Source organism: Hyaena hyaena, unplaced genomic scaffold, assembly GCF_003009895.1.
Source record: "Hyaena hyaena isolate Hyena2069 unplaced genomic scaffold, ASM300989v1 scaffold_296, whole genome shotgun sequence".
Taxonomy (NCBI): domain Eukaryota; kingdom Metazoa; phylum Chordata; class Mammalia; order Carnivora; family Hyaenidae; genus Hyaena; species Hyaena hyaena.
This window is the reverse complement of record NW_024080931.1, coordinates 42,483-56,585: the sequence shown is the minus strand read 5'-3', so window position 1 is coordinate 56,585 and position 14,103 is coordinate 42,483. Positions and strand designations below refer to the sequence as shown.

The following is a 14,103-nucleotide window of genomic DNA, read 5'->3' as shown; positions in this document are numbered from 1 at the left end:
AAGAGCATCTTAGATATTTCATGTTGAACTATTCTCTAACGATTATTTTCATGTGTGTTCAGAACACCGGGATATGAAACCTGTGACCTCACAGAGATCCTTTAGAATAAGGCGAAGTGAAGGAGAGGAGTCGGTCCATGTAAAGTGCATTTGAAGAAAAAAAAATTAAGTCAGAAAAAGGTTAGGTACAGTCAGTACCCAGGCATTTCAGATAGTGTAAGTGGGACATACAGCTCTGGAGTTCAGGGGAGCCCTGCCGTCAGGAAGCTTCCAGAATTTGGGCTGACCTCCATGGCTGAAAGCCCCTCACCCCCTGACCCCTGCGTGGTCCTGTCCCCACACAGGTGCCCTCATTAGCATAAGTTCCCTGGACCATGTATCTCCCCGGGGTGAGTGCGTATCCTCATGGTTACCACCTACCCCGAGTCCCAGAGGGTGTGGCTGGCGGCCGTCCACGCCTGGGGGGCTTGCTCCCTGCACATCTGCATTCCTCTGCCTATAGTCGGGCTGAAGTCTGTTGAGGTACCTTGGCCAAGGCCTCCTTAAGGAGAGAGAGGAAACCAGCAGGGCACATGTCTCTGCCTGGTACTCAGTACATTGTGCTCAGTGCTCAGTGCTTTTCCGCTCCTGGCCTCCCCGCCCCCTGGCCCCTGAGTGCCTGAAACTGCTGGAGCCTTGGGTCTGGGTGGGGCTCCCTCCGCAGTGAGCGGAGCCTCTCACCTGACCCAGCAGCCCTCAGCATGAGGAGGGGCGGCGGGGGGCTCTGCGCTTTCTCTGCTTTCTCCGGCCTCACCTCCTCCAGGCTGACCTCCTTCGTGTTTGCCGTGTTGCCCTAGTTATCTCCTCTACCACCGGCAGCCCGCCTGAGGACAGGGGACCAGAGCCAGCCGTCATATTACCTGGGGGGCCTGGGTCGGGCCTGCGATGGGCGCTCACAGGCTCAGCGGGGGCAGCCGGCCCGGCCCCTGGGTCCTCCATGGGGGGGGCTCTGGGGCCCGTGCACCAGCCCTCCCGCCCTGAGTCCCTGGCAGCCCAGGCCGAGAGGGCAGGGCCCCTCGGCCTCCGCCCGGAGTGCCCTGTGGCAGGAATAGCTGTTCGGGGCGTCACTGCTGACCCAGCGATTGCCCCTGTCGCCCCGGATTCAGGGCTCTCTTTCTCGCAGGCTATGTTCAGCTACTCAGAACACCCCCTGAACCGCAGTTTGGGGCTCCCCTTTGACTACAACGGGACCCTTGACATCCTCATCACCCCCGGCCAGAAGGGCATGCTGATCTTGTGGTTTGAGAGGAGCCTGTTGGTTTCTGGAAACGCGGGTGAGCGAGGCCCAGGCGTGGGGCCGCCCTCGGTGTCCCCTCGGGTGAGGAGAGCGCGGCGGGGTTTCTCCCCACAGGCATGAGCAGACTGGGGGCAACCCTTCCCGCGCCGAGGTCCTCACTGAGTCCAGCACCCCACCCCACGCCATTTCCTGCCTCCTCCAGTCTTTAGGGCCACGTGGGCAGGTTCTGAAAGTTCCCCCCCCCATCATCTAGGACAGCCCTGGTCTTCCATTCAGGGACCACAGGTCCACGACTCTGGGACGCGGCTCAGGGCTTCCCCTGGAGGGAGAGAAATCGGGAAATGACACACTGAGGTCCCTGCAGTGCCCAGGCCACGCGAGCCCCTGCCCACCAGCCAGCACGAAGGAGACAAGGAGCAGAAGGCAGCCCCACCCCGGGGGAGGCATACTGTCAGGGACCCCTGGGCACCAATGTGGCTGCAGGTGCACCTACAATCGCAGCCCACTTCACAGAACCAGTCAGGCCGCCTGAACACTGTCCGCCGACCCCCCTCCCCCCAACACCCAATCCCCTTCCCACCCCTGCAGCGCAAGGAAAGGGCTCAGGGCTGACTGGTCCATTTAGAGAGCTCATTCCAGAAGGGAAGCTCTTACTCCTCACCCATGCTCCCTGTATCGTAAAATTCCAAGGCATTCACGCCTCCAGCAGCGAGGGACACATTTCCCCTGAACTCTGAGCCGATGGCGTTTCTGTCTGCCCCCCAGGGCATTCTGTCACTTGGGTTGCTCACCAAGGGCTGGGGGTGGGCAGGCGGCGGAGGCCCCTTCCTCATGACCCGCCCCTTGTCCCACAGGTCAGTTCGTCGACACTGTACACGTGAATGAAGAACCCTATGTCTTGTACTCCTCTGTGTCCGAGGCCAGCATCACCATCCACAGCATCGCTGCCAGTGCGTGGCCAGCCTACGGGCAGCTTTCTAGAAGGCGCCCTGTTCGGGGCTCAGTTCGCCACCCACCCTGCTAGATCCGGTCCACCCCAACCAAACCCCAACGTGATCATCGCACGTTTGGGAACAGCTCCCGGCACAAGCCATCGCGCCTTTTCACCACGATGGAATGTTCGCTGGGCACTCGTTTCCTAAGGCCGCTGCCATCAATACCCACGAATCGGGGGAAGGGGGCAGGGGGGCGGTCCTGGAGGCCTGAGGTCTGACATCAACGCGTCAGCCGGCCTATGCTCCCTGCTTAGGCTCCAGGACAGGATCTGCCCCAGGCCCATCTCTCTGGCTTGAAAACCATCGTCCCCTATGTCCGCACGCTGTGCCCCCTTCTGGGCATGTCCCCACGTCCATGTTTCCCCTTTTAAAAAAAGTTTTTTTAATGTTTTTTTGAGGAGGAGGGAAGGGCAAAGAGAGGGGGAGATGCAGAATCCGAAACAGGCTCCAGGCTCCAGGCTGTCAGCACAGAGTCCGATGTGGGTCTTGACCCCACAAACCGAGAGATCATGACCTGAGCTGAAGTCTGACGCTTAACCGACAGAGCCCCCCGGCCACCCCTTGTATTTCCCCTTTTTATAAGGACACCAGTCATACTGAATTAGGACCCACCCTGATGACCTCATTTGAACTTGATCACTTCTGGAAAGACGTGATCCCCAAATACAGTCACCTGCTGAGGTCCTGGGGGTTAGGACCCCAATCTATCTTTTTTGGAGGGGACACGTTTCAACCCCTACCAGATGGCATCCCTAGGATTTCTTTAGCCACCAAATTGCTGTCCTGGTGCTGTCTTAAAAGGTGACATTCACCCAAGTAATTCTTCTTCTCAAAGTTGGAAACTTTGAGGCAAATAGTGGGATAAACTCGGGGGAGGGGGAGTCTCTTGAGTTTTAAGTCACTATTTCCTCTGTTTGCTGATCACTGCATTACATCCTACTATATATGTCCCTATATCTGTTTAAAATTAACTTATGATTATAGAAATCTACGACACAGCATTTCCTTATCATTAACCCGTGGCGCACGGTCCTTAAAGAAATTTTTCTTCCTAACGTTACAAACACGATTAAAGTCCCTTGCCCGAGCTTCCCAAACCCAGGCCCCTCTCCAGCTTCCTGGAGGTAACCCCGGTTAGGAATCTGGAGTGAAAGACCGTCGGTTGAAAGACTCACAGGAATTAAATATGGATCTGGCGAGAACAGGCAGCATTTCTTCTCCAGGCTGTCTGCTCGCGTATAAATGCTGTCCTGTTACAGAGTGAGCCATTCTGCCGCCTGCCTTTCCCCTTACACTCATCTTCTATGTCATTGTGGGGAGAATGCACCACGAGAGACCCGCCTCTTAACAACCTGGGAAGTGCCCAGTGCAGTATTAACCACAGGCACGATGCCCAGCAGAGCTCTAGAACGTACTCCTGAGAGAGTTCTAGACCATCGCGCATACCTGAAACCTTATACCTGGTGTAAGGCCAGCTCCTCCCCATTTCCTCAACCTGGGGACACTTGGCGGTGTCTGGGGACATCTGTGGTTGTCTCATGGGGGAAGGGGGGCATGCTCCCAGTATCTACTGGGTAGAGGCCAGGGATACTGCTTAACATCCTACGGTGCCCAGGACGCACCCCTCCGCAAACCATCACCAAGAAGGATCTGGTCCCTAACCTCACTAGAGCCAAGGCTGAGAAACCCTCACTCAGCACATTCATTCACTCCTTGCTCTGCAAACACACCTCTACTTTTCTTTACGTTTATTTATTTTTGAGAGACAGAGACAGAGCGCGAGTGGGGGAGGGGCAGGGAGAGAGGGAGACACAGGATCCCAAGCAGCTCCAGGCTCCGAGCTGCAGCGTGGGGCTCGAACTCACAAACTGTGAGATCATGACCTGAGCCGCTCAACTGACTGAGCCACCCAGGCGCCCCAGCACACCTCCGTTTTCTACATCAGATGCTTTCCCCCAAGGTTCAGCTTAAGCCTCAGTTTTTCTGAAAGCTTCTCTTTTCTTTTTAAAGAATAAAAATAGATTTCGGTCATGTTGACCCTTTCACAAAATCTTTCAGCGATGTCCTGTGTTTCTTGGAACTTTGTGTCTGTAAAAGACCAGAACAGCCCCCAGGTCCACCGTGGGGGACCAGATAAGTAGGTCCTGGTTCACTGGGGCACGCTGCATGCACATGGAAGAAAACAAGTTTTGTTCTTAAAAAACTTGGGTTCCGGAATCCGATGCCACGTGGAGCAGACTCCCAGCACAAATGTGTACTAAAACATGTAACCGGGGTTACCCAAGTCGGGGCTCAGCAAACCAGAGCCCGAGGGCCAGATGTGGCCCACTGCTGGTTTTTGTAAATAAAGCTTTATTGGCTCCCTCAGTTAAGCATCCGACTCTCAGCTTCTGCTCGGGTCACGATCTCGCGTTTCGTGAGTTCAAGCCCTGATGGCTCAGAGCCTGCTTGGGATTCTCTGTCTCCCTCTCGCCCTGCCCATCCGCCTGCTCACTTCTCTCTCTCTCTCTCAAACTTAAAAAAAATAAAGTATCGGAACACAATCAGGCCCATCCACTTACACGTGGCCAGTAGCTGCTTCCACAGAGTTGAAAACTTGTAACACATCACCTGACCGGCAAAGCAGAAAACATCACCATCTGGTCTTTCACAGAAGTCTGCTGACCCCTGGTCTGTATGATGGAATCTGGAGTCATTTTTTTTGAACTTTTTAAATATCTGTTACAGTTTTATCCACCGGAACAGCCCTCATTTCAATTTTGTTCTGTCTCATTTGGTTTTTCCTAGATCAGAACGAGCTGGCAGTTTTAACTCAAGAGAACAATTTGTATTATGGCAGCCTTGGAATCCTGCCGAGCCATCTAGTCAAAGTAGGTAAAAATCAAAGTACTGTTATTACCCTGCCGGTGAGGAAATACGGCCTCATCCTCAAACTTCGGAGCCTATTTCCTGAAGGCTAGGAATTACTCTAGTTATTAAAATAGTACTGGTATTTTAATAACAGTGGCAATAGCTTGATACTAATTTTAACTAACATGGAATTATTAAATTTAATTTAACATTGAACATTTTGAATATTCATGGTGATTTTTACTAATTGTTAAAATTGTGGCCGCAGGGGCACCTGGGTGGCTCAGTCGGTTGGGCATCCGACTTTGGCTCAGGTCATGATCTCATGGTTCATAGGTTTGAGCCCCGCGTCGGGCTCTGTGCTGACAGCTCAGAGCCTGGAGCCTGTTTTGTATTCTGTGTCTCCCTCTCTCTCTGACCCTCCCCTGCTCACACTGTCTCTCTCTCTCTCAGAAATAAAAACATAAAAGAAAACTTTTTTAATAAAGTAAAATAAAATTGTGGCCACAGCAGCTAAAACTTACGGAGCACTCAGAATACCGGAAGTGCTGGTCTAAGCAGTTTCCTTGTTTACCTCATTTAACCCCGACCGTCATCTTAAGCAGCAGCAGCTCAGAGGTGCCTGGGACGCTCAGTTGGTGGACCATGCGACTCTTGATCACGGGGTCGTGAGGTGGAGCCCCACCTTGGGGGCAGAGATAACTAGAAAAGAAATAAACAAATAAACTTAAAGAAAAAGAAAAAGAAGTAGAACCCTGTATTGCCCCCATTGGACAGACGGAAAAACTGAGGCACAGAGACCAGAAGTGGTGACGCCAGGGTTATTTCACACCACCTTCTATGCCATGCCTGTCTGATTTTATTTCACCCTCACAAAACCCCAGGCAGGAGATAATATCATCCAACTTTTACAAGGGAGGAAAAACTGAATTCCAGATTTCTCTTTCCTAAGGGCCGATGACTCCGTTAGCAACTGAGCCAGAAAGGAAACACCAGGATCATCTTCGAAGCCTCCACCCTGACATTCTTTTTTTTTTTTTTTTTAAGTTTATTTATTTTTGAGAGACAGAGGGAACATAGGAGGAGCAGAGAGGGAAAGAGAGGAAGAGAGAGAGAGAGAATCCCCAGCGGGCTCCGCGCAGAGCCTGACACGGAGCCCGAACTCACCAACTGTGAGACCAGAAACCAAGAGTTGACACAGAGTCAGACGCTTAACCGACGGAGCCACCTGGCGCCCCATCACGCTGCCATTCTTGACGACCAGGGCGTTTTCTGGGGGACGGTCTGCAGCTTTTGTCTGACTTTCCAGAACATTCCAAGACCTGTGGATAAGTCTAGAATTATTTCCCGTGTATCCTCTCTGATGAGGAAATATGGAGTTTCCATCATTAACCACCAAGGAATGAATGAAGCTGGAGTAGGTTATCTCCACGAAGTGCGCTGATGACTTTGTTTATTTGGTCTTCCCTCTAAATTTAAACCTGAATCATAAGATAAAATGTACATCAAAAAAGACTTAGAATGACTGGAGCTCTGAAATCGCTCTTCTCTTAGTTTTCAGGCCAAAACATCTGGTCCCAAGAGGCAGCCCTGATGTTCAATGATGTGGGGAGGCTGGAAATATTGACCCCGCTCCCCGATGCGAAGTTTCCAGCCTTTGATTTCCAGAAGTGCCCTTTGAATATTCAGGCAATTCTCATGGATCCCAAACTCCACGTTGACCTTTGCAAAGTATGTGATCATAACTGTTTAAATCGATGTTCCAGGTACCCTTTTTTTTAATGTTTATATTTTTTTTTTGAGAGAGAGAGAGAGAGAGAAAATGAGTGAGGAAGGGGCAAGACAGAGACTGAGACACAGAATCTGAAGCACCTCCAGGCTCTGAGCTGTCAGCACAGAGCCCAACGCGGGGCTCAAACCCACGAACCGTGAGATCATGACCTGAGCCGAAGTCGGACACTTAACTGACTGAGCCCCCCAGGCCCCCCTCCGGGCGGGCAATCTTTCTAAAAAAGGCAAATCTCAGGGTGCCTGGGTGGCTCAGTCACTTAAGCCTCTGACTCTTCATTTCAACTCAGCCCACGATCTTGCGGTTCCTGGGATGGAGCCTCGCCTCCGGCTCCTTCCTGGCAGCACAACCCACATGGGATTCCCCCTCCAGTCCCCCCTCTTTCTCTCTCTGGCTCCCTGCCCCTCCCCCGCTCAAAGTAAATAATAATAAATAAACATTAAACAAATAAATACAAAAGACTAATCCCGCAGACCCAGAGGTGGGCATTTGTCACCAGGCTGCACAGGAGGGCCCTGAGGAAGGCTGCCGGATAAACTGGGCAACGCCCAGTTACACTTGAATTTCACGTGAGCGACTAAATCCAGCACCCCGCCGTCACCGCCCCCAGGGCTGGCACCCTCACCCTGTACAGCTTCACGCCCCTCATTTCAGATAGAAACACAGTAGATGCTCTTTGCAACAAGAAGCCAGCCAACCCTCGCGAGGGTCTGGAAGAGCCTGGAGCAGGTGATGTGCTTTCCTGGGCTGTTCTCGCTCTCGAGCAGTCAGATGCGCCATCAAGGTTGTGCAGAGTCTTCCCTGGAGAGCTCTGGACCGGAAGGTTTGGTTGGGCCTGAGGTTTCCAGAAGCCACAGGGGTCAGAGAAGGCGGAACTTGTAGAAACAGGGAAGCACGGTCAATTCTGATTCACTGTTCTGTGAATAACGGAAAGTCCGGATCAAAGGGGCTTAAGCCGCACACACAACTGTTGACTCGTGCAGCCAGAAGGTCTGGGGGCGGGTGGACTTCAGGTGAGGCCTGATCTGGTAACTGGGCCCGCCTGGCAGCTCCAGGCTTCGTCCTGAAAGTCCCTGAGAGGCTCTCCTACCCCGGCAGCGAGGCGGCTGCCACGGGCCTGCATCCTCATGCAGTATCCCGGGAGCGAGAGAGAGGGTCTCACATCAGGGTACTGCAGAAGCCAAGGGAAACCCCAGCCACGTCTCTGCGTCCCTTAGGCTCAGAGGGGACAACCAGCCCATTCCCGGAGCAATCACATGGCTGGGGGGAGCCGATCAGAGCCCACTGCTGGGGACCGCAGTGAGCGCCGTCCACCGGGCCACCTGCCCAGGGATGTGGAGAGGGGCAGCTGCCAAAGGAAAGTGAGCTTACCCTCGGGAAGAGGGACCAGCCCCGGGACAGAATTGTCCAGTTCCCTCTAAAATCCATCTCCGCCAGACCCTGGCAATCACACGGTCAGAAGTGCTGGAGAATGCCATTCTTCTCTTTTTCCCAATTTTCTATTTCTTTTTTTTTTATATAAAATTTGTTAATGTTTATTTTATTTTTGAGAGAGAGAGACAGGACAGAGTGTGAGTGGAGGAGGGACAGACAGAGAGGGAGACAGAATCCTAAGCAGACTCAAGGCTCTGAGCTGTCAGCACAGAGCCCAACGTGGAGCTCGAACCCACGAACCGTGAGATCATGACCTGAGCTGAAGTCGGATGCTTAACCAGCTGAGCCACCCAGGCGCCCCAGGGGTGTCCATTTCCAAATGGCCTTTGGATCCATGGCATTTAGCGATAATGGGAAACAAAAAAGGGAGATATTCCTTATACTAAGTATATCGATGTATGAAAATATCCTCTTATGAAATGATGGTGCTAATAGATGGGAGTGTTCTGGGTTTTTTTCTTCTTTTCTTTACTTGCCACAGTAAAATATCAACCCCCAGCCATGGAGATCTTCTTGTGGGCCCTTGGAATCACATGTCTGGGAAAGTGGAGAAAGAGCGAGCAAGCAACAGAAAGGCCTTTGGGGAAATGCGCTCCCTCAAACTCTTCTGGGGAAAAGGGCTGTGCCATTAGCAAGTAGTTTTCCCAGATCCTGCCCCCCCCAACAAAGCCCCACCCCAAACAGCAACTACCCAGCATAGCCAAAATCCACGGGTGATGGGGCACCTGGCTGGCTCAGTCGGAAAAGCACGCGACCCTCCAGGTCATGAGTTTGAGCCCCATGTTGGGCTTAAAAACATAACTTAAAAACAAAAACAAAACCCCAAAAATCACCTGGATGAGAGCCGGGACAATCGGGCAGAGAAGATGAATCACCCGGTTTCAGACAATGAGCCAAAGTGTAGTAACCCAAACCTGAGAGGCCCCTCGGCCCACACCCACCTGCGCTGGGAAATCTAGACGGTGGGAATCCATGGCTCCAGCAGCCTGGGGGCTTCAGAGATGAATGGAAATACGCGGAAGGGACGAAGGCTTGAAAGGGACTTAGAACAACGTCTGAAAATGGGCAGGACTGCGTTATATCACCTAGGGGTGCGCACTTGGCCAAGAGATAATTATGGCACAAGTCAGGCGTGGGGGGCGGTGGGGAGACTTCTGGAAAGAGGAGGGTCTGCAGTGGGGCGGACGGGAGCCTCTTCTGGGGGCTGCCGGACCCAGCGGGGAAGGGCCGCGTGCGGGAAAGACGGGAAGGTTCCATCCCTAGGGGAGACCATCGCTGGCCTCCCACCTGCCTGCGGCCCCTTCTGCGAATCTGATTTGACGGACTGATTTGCACGGCGTTTCCGCCCAGGTCGAGCTTCTACAGGGAGAATTTGACAACAAGATGTACATCATCGACATGAACAGCAACCTGGAGCTGACGGCGCTCATGATATCACGGCCCGGCACGTCGCCTGTCCCGCTGGTAAGGCCACCTCCTGACGCCATCAGGTGCTTCTGGGCCGGGCGTTCCCCCAGCGTCGCGGGCCCCGCAATCTCCACCCCCCCCCCAGGAGGGCCCTCACTCGTGAGACTCTGTAGAAACAGAGCAGGAGGTGCTGAGGGACAGCGGGTGTCCCCAGGCCTGAAACCCAAGTGGCCAAGCCAGGACTCTTGGGTACAAGTCATCAAGCTGAAAACGAGGCGGCGGCGAGGGGTGGGGGGGAGAGATTACTGTAAGGCCATGCGGGGGGGGGCGCGGAGAGTCCAGCCAGGGGAGGCCAGGCTGACCCCAGCTCTTACCTTGGGCTCCTCCAGGGTCCCCACCAGCAGGGACGGGTCTGGGTCCCGCAGCTCTAAGCCACAGTTGGGGGTAGATGAGGCGGGGGGGGGGGGTAGGGGGATAGGGGGCATCTGCCTTTGCACAGCAGGCCCGGGTTTCAGTGTGAAGGGGCACGGGGTCCCCTGTGGGTGAGACCCCAGTGGCACCCCTTTGTGCCTCCCAGCCCCAGTAAATTGCAAGCGTCTCCTCCCCGCCCCCCCCCCCAGGCAATGGTGAGCAACCCCCACTCCCTGGGGCTGCAGGTCATCATCTATGAGGATGGCTACACCTACGACGGAAATACCAAGCACAGGCTGGTGAGCTGCGCCCCTGCCCCAGGTCAGTGCAGGGAAGGGCACAGCCTTGGCGGGGCCCAGCCAGGACCCTGCCTGGAGGTGTCCCTCAGCCTGAACTTCCTCCTTCCCTTCCTTGCCGATGGCTGGAGAAGGCCCTAAAGCATCTGGAGAGGACACAGCCCTGCTCCTCCCCCTCCCCCCCCTGCAGGCAGGCAGCCCAGGGGAGGAGCACAGGGAGGCGGCAGAGAGCCTAACAGAGCCCCAGGGAAATCCAGGTAGCTGGGTAAACTGAGGCATCAGGACGGAGGTGAAATAGGAGGACCAGGAGGGGCCTGGCCAAATAGGAGGCCGGGGCGCTCCTCAGGACGGAGCCAGGCCTCACGGTCACACCACGGGGTTTGCACTTGACCCCAGCAGCCCAGAGTGGGGGTGGGCGGATTCCACAGGAGGGGGGCCTGACCCAGGATCAGTCAGCCACCAGGGGATCTTTGGAGTGGTTCTGGCCACCACGTCCTAAAGAAGAGGGGAAAAAGTCACCCCTCACTCTGGGTCCCCCAGACAAAGACAGCCAGGAAGTGAAGGAGCTTGGGGCTGGTCATTTCCATGAGCTTCCAGAAGCCGCTCTCGGTGGTATCATTAGAACCAGGAGGCGGCTGGACGTTTCCAGGCTCCTCCTCCCAACGCTGGGTCCTGCCTCTGTGCCCCCCACCCCCTAGCCCCCACTCACCATCACCATGTTTGTTCTCTCGGTTCCACAGAACATTTCCCTGAGGCAGCAGCACCACTGGGGCACAGCCGACCCCAACTTCACCTCCAGGTACACGGTGGCCTAGGTGGGCGGGCGGCCCTGCATATGGGGCTCCCTGCACATGATTTGGGAACGTGGGGCCGAGATCCAGACTCCTTCCCTCCAAGGACAGGAAGGCCAGAAAAATCGGCAACACCTTCTAAATGGTGGTTCCTCAAAAAATTAAACATAGGCTTGCCACGCGGCCCGGCAACCCCGCTTCTGGGTCTACACCCGGAAGAATGGAACTCAGGGGCTCGAACAGATATGTGCACACCCGTGTTTATAGCAGTGGAAGCAACCCCGTGTCCACAGACGGCCGGGTGGAGGGAGAGGGTGTGGGCCATCCACGCGCTGGGATGCGACCCGGCCGCAGGAAGGAAGGACGTCCGGCCACCTGCCACCACCTGGACAGACCCTGAGGACACTGTGCGCGGTGACAAGACACAGAAGGACACTTCCTGCGTGAGCCCACTCACCGGGGTCCCTAAAATATACATTTCAACATGCTTTAATTCTAGATATGGAATTTTCTATCACCATATCATAGAATTGAAATTTGCTAAGACCTTAGAACTAAAGTATTCTAGGGGCGCCTGGGGGGCTCAGTCGGTGAAGCATCCGACTTCGGCTCAGGTCATGATCTCACGGTTCCTGAGTTCAAGCCCCGCGTCGGGCTCTGTGCTGACAGCTCAGAGCCTGGAGCTGCTTCGGATTCCGTGTCTCCCTCTCTCTCAGCCCCTCCCCCATTCTCTCTCTCTCTCTCAAAAATAAACATTAAAGGGGCGCCTGGGTGGCTTAGTCGGTTAAGCGTCCGATTTTCACTTAGGTCATGATCTCGCGGTTCATGGGTTCGAGCCCCGCGTCGGGCTCTGTGCTGACAGCTCAGAGCCTGGAGCTGCTTCGGATTCCGTGTCTCCCTCTCTCTCAGCCCCTCCCCCATTCTCTCTCTCTCTCTCAAAAATAAACATTAAAGGGGCGCCTGGGTGGCTTAGTCGGTTAAGCGTCCGATTTTCACTTAGGTCATGATCTCGCGGTTCATGGGTTCGAGCCCCGCGTCGGGCTCTGTGCCGACTGCCAGCTCAGAGCCTGGAGCCTATTTCAGAGTCTGTGACTCCCTCTCTCTCTGACCCTCCCCTGCTCACGCTGTCTCTCTCTCTCTCCTAGAAATAAATAAAGCATTAAAAAATTTAAAAAAAAACATTAAAAACATTTTTTAAATCAATTTTTATGCACTTGGCAATTAAAAAAAATCAATCGGATCTCCCGGTAGAGATTTTCAGACCACGTGCTCAGACCATAATCCAACAAAACTAGAACTGAATGGCCAGAAAAACAAAACCAATGACAAAAAGCCCCTTTTCTTGGAAATTAAGAGATACTTTTATAAATAACCTTTGAATCTTAGAACCCTACAGCTGAAATATATGCAGAGGAAAATTGGTACCCTGAGCATTTTTATTTTAGGGGGAAAAATAGACTAAAGAGGCATGAAGTAACTATTTAACTTAAATAACCAGGGGAACCAGACAAAAAGGGGATTAAACATGATGCGATCTGAAATGTACTAAACAGCAAAAAGACAGGATAAAGTCAAAAAGATACACAAACCTGGTTGTTCAAAAGACCAGCACACGAAGTGAGACCCCGCAACCCTGACGAAGGAAGGGAGAATTGAAATAAACAGTAGGAACAGAAAATGACAAGTGTGGATACTTAGGAAAGAACGAGGGGAAGGGCTTCATCGAACTCAAAACTCCTGCACAGCAAAGGAAGCCGTCCGCAAAATGAAAAGGCAGCCCGCTGACTGGGAGAAGATGCTGAAATCCAAAACATGTAAAGAACCCCCAGAACTCAATAACAGTGATGAGAACCCGATGAAAACATGGGCAGAAGATCTGCACACACGCTTTTTCAGAGAAGACCTCCGGATGCGCAACAGACACGTGAAAAGATGCTGCACGTTGCTCATCATCAGGGAAATGCAGGTCGCAACCAGAATGAGACACCACCTCACACCCGTCACAGAGGCTACAGTCAACAACCCAAGAAATGACAAGGGTTGGCGAGGACGCGGAGAAAGGGAAACCTTCTCACACAGTTGGCGGGAACGCAAACTGGTGCTGCCACTCCGGAGAATCGTACGGAGGCTCCTCAGAAAATTAAACATAGGCCCTCCATGCAATCCAACAATTCCGCTTCTGAGTATTTGAAGAAAACAAAAACACTAATTTGAAAAAATGCACGCACCACTTTGTTTCTTGCGGCATCACTTACAATAGCCAAATTATGGACGCAATCTAAGATTCCATCTCTAGGAGAATGGATGAAGAAGATGAGGATGTGTAAATAGATAGATAGACAGACAAACAGATATACACACACATACATACCTACAATGAAATATGACTCAGCCTTGAAAGGAATGAAATCTTGCCATTTATGGCAACATGGATGGACCTTTAGGGCATTAGGCCAAGTGGAATAAGTCCATCAGGGAAAGAGAAATACTGTGATCTCACTTACATGTGGAATCTAAAAAACAAATAAGTGGACAAACAAAACAAAACCAGGCTCAAGGATGCAGAGAAAAAGCTGATGGCTGCCAGAGGAGAGGGCGCCAAGGTGAAGGGCATCAAGAGGTACAGACTACCAGTTATAAAATAAAGAAGTGGTGGGGATGTATTGTATGGCTGGGGAGTACAGTCGATAACATTGTATTAACTTTGTATGGTGGCAGACGGTAACTAGACTTAACCGTGATGATTGGTTTGCAATGTACACAAACATTAAATAACTATATTGGACACCTGAAACTAAGATGATATTGTATTTCTTTTTTTTTTTTAATGTTTTATTTATTTCTAGGAGAGAGA

The 14,103-nt window shown here is 52.8% G+C and overlaps 1 protein-coding gene across 4 annotated transcripts in view; it reads left to right on the top strand.

Moving 5' to 3' along the window:
• CATSPERD (cation channel sperm associated auxiliary subunit delta) overlaps window positions 1-14,103 on the top strand; it is a 41,354-nt gene that overhangs the window by 13,235 nt on the left and 14,016 nt on the right. For 3 of the 4 annotated variants that reach the window (XM_039247479.1, XM_039247480.1, XM_039247478.1), the window contains 7 exons: window positions 1,163-1,313; window positions 2,131-2,226; window positions 5,059-5,141; window positions 6,676-6,852; window positions 9,695-9,808; window positions 10,372-10,461; window positions 11,199-11,257. In XM_039247479.1, coding sequence (XP_039103410.1) covers window positions 1,163-1,313; window positions 2,131-2,226; window positions 5,059-5,141; window positions 6,676-6,852; window positions 9,695-9,808; window positions 10,372-10,461; window positions 11,199-11,257 — 770 coding nt within the window. The remainder of the gene's footprint in view (window positions 1-1,162; window positions 1,314-2,130; window positions 2,227-5,058; window positions 5,142-6,675; window positions 6,853-9,694; window positions 9,809-10,371; window positions 10,462-11,198; window positions 11,258-14,103) is intronic. The other variant, XM_039247481.1, reaches the window with a different exon arrangement.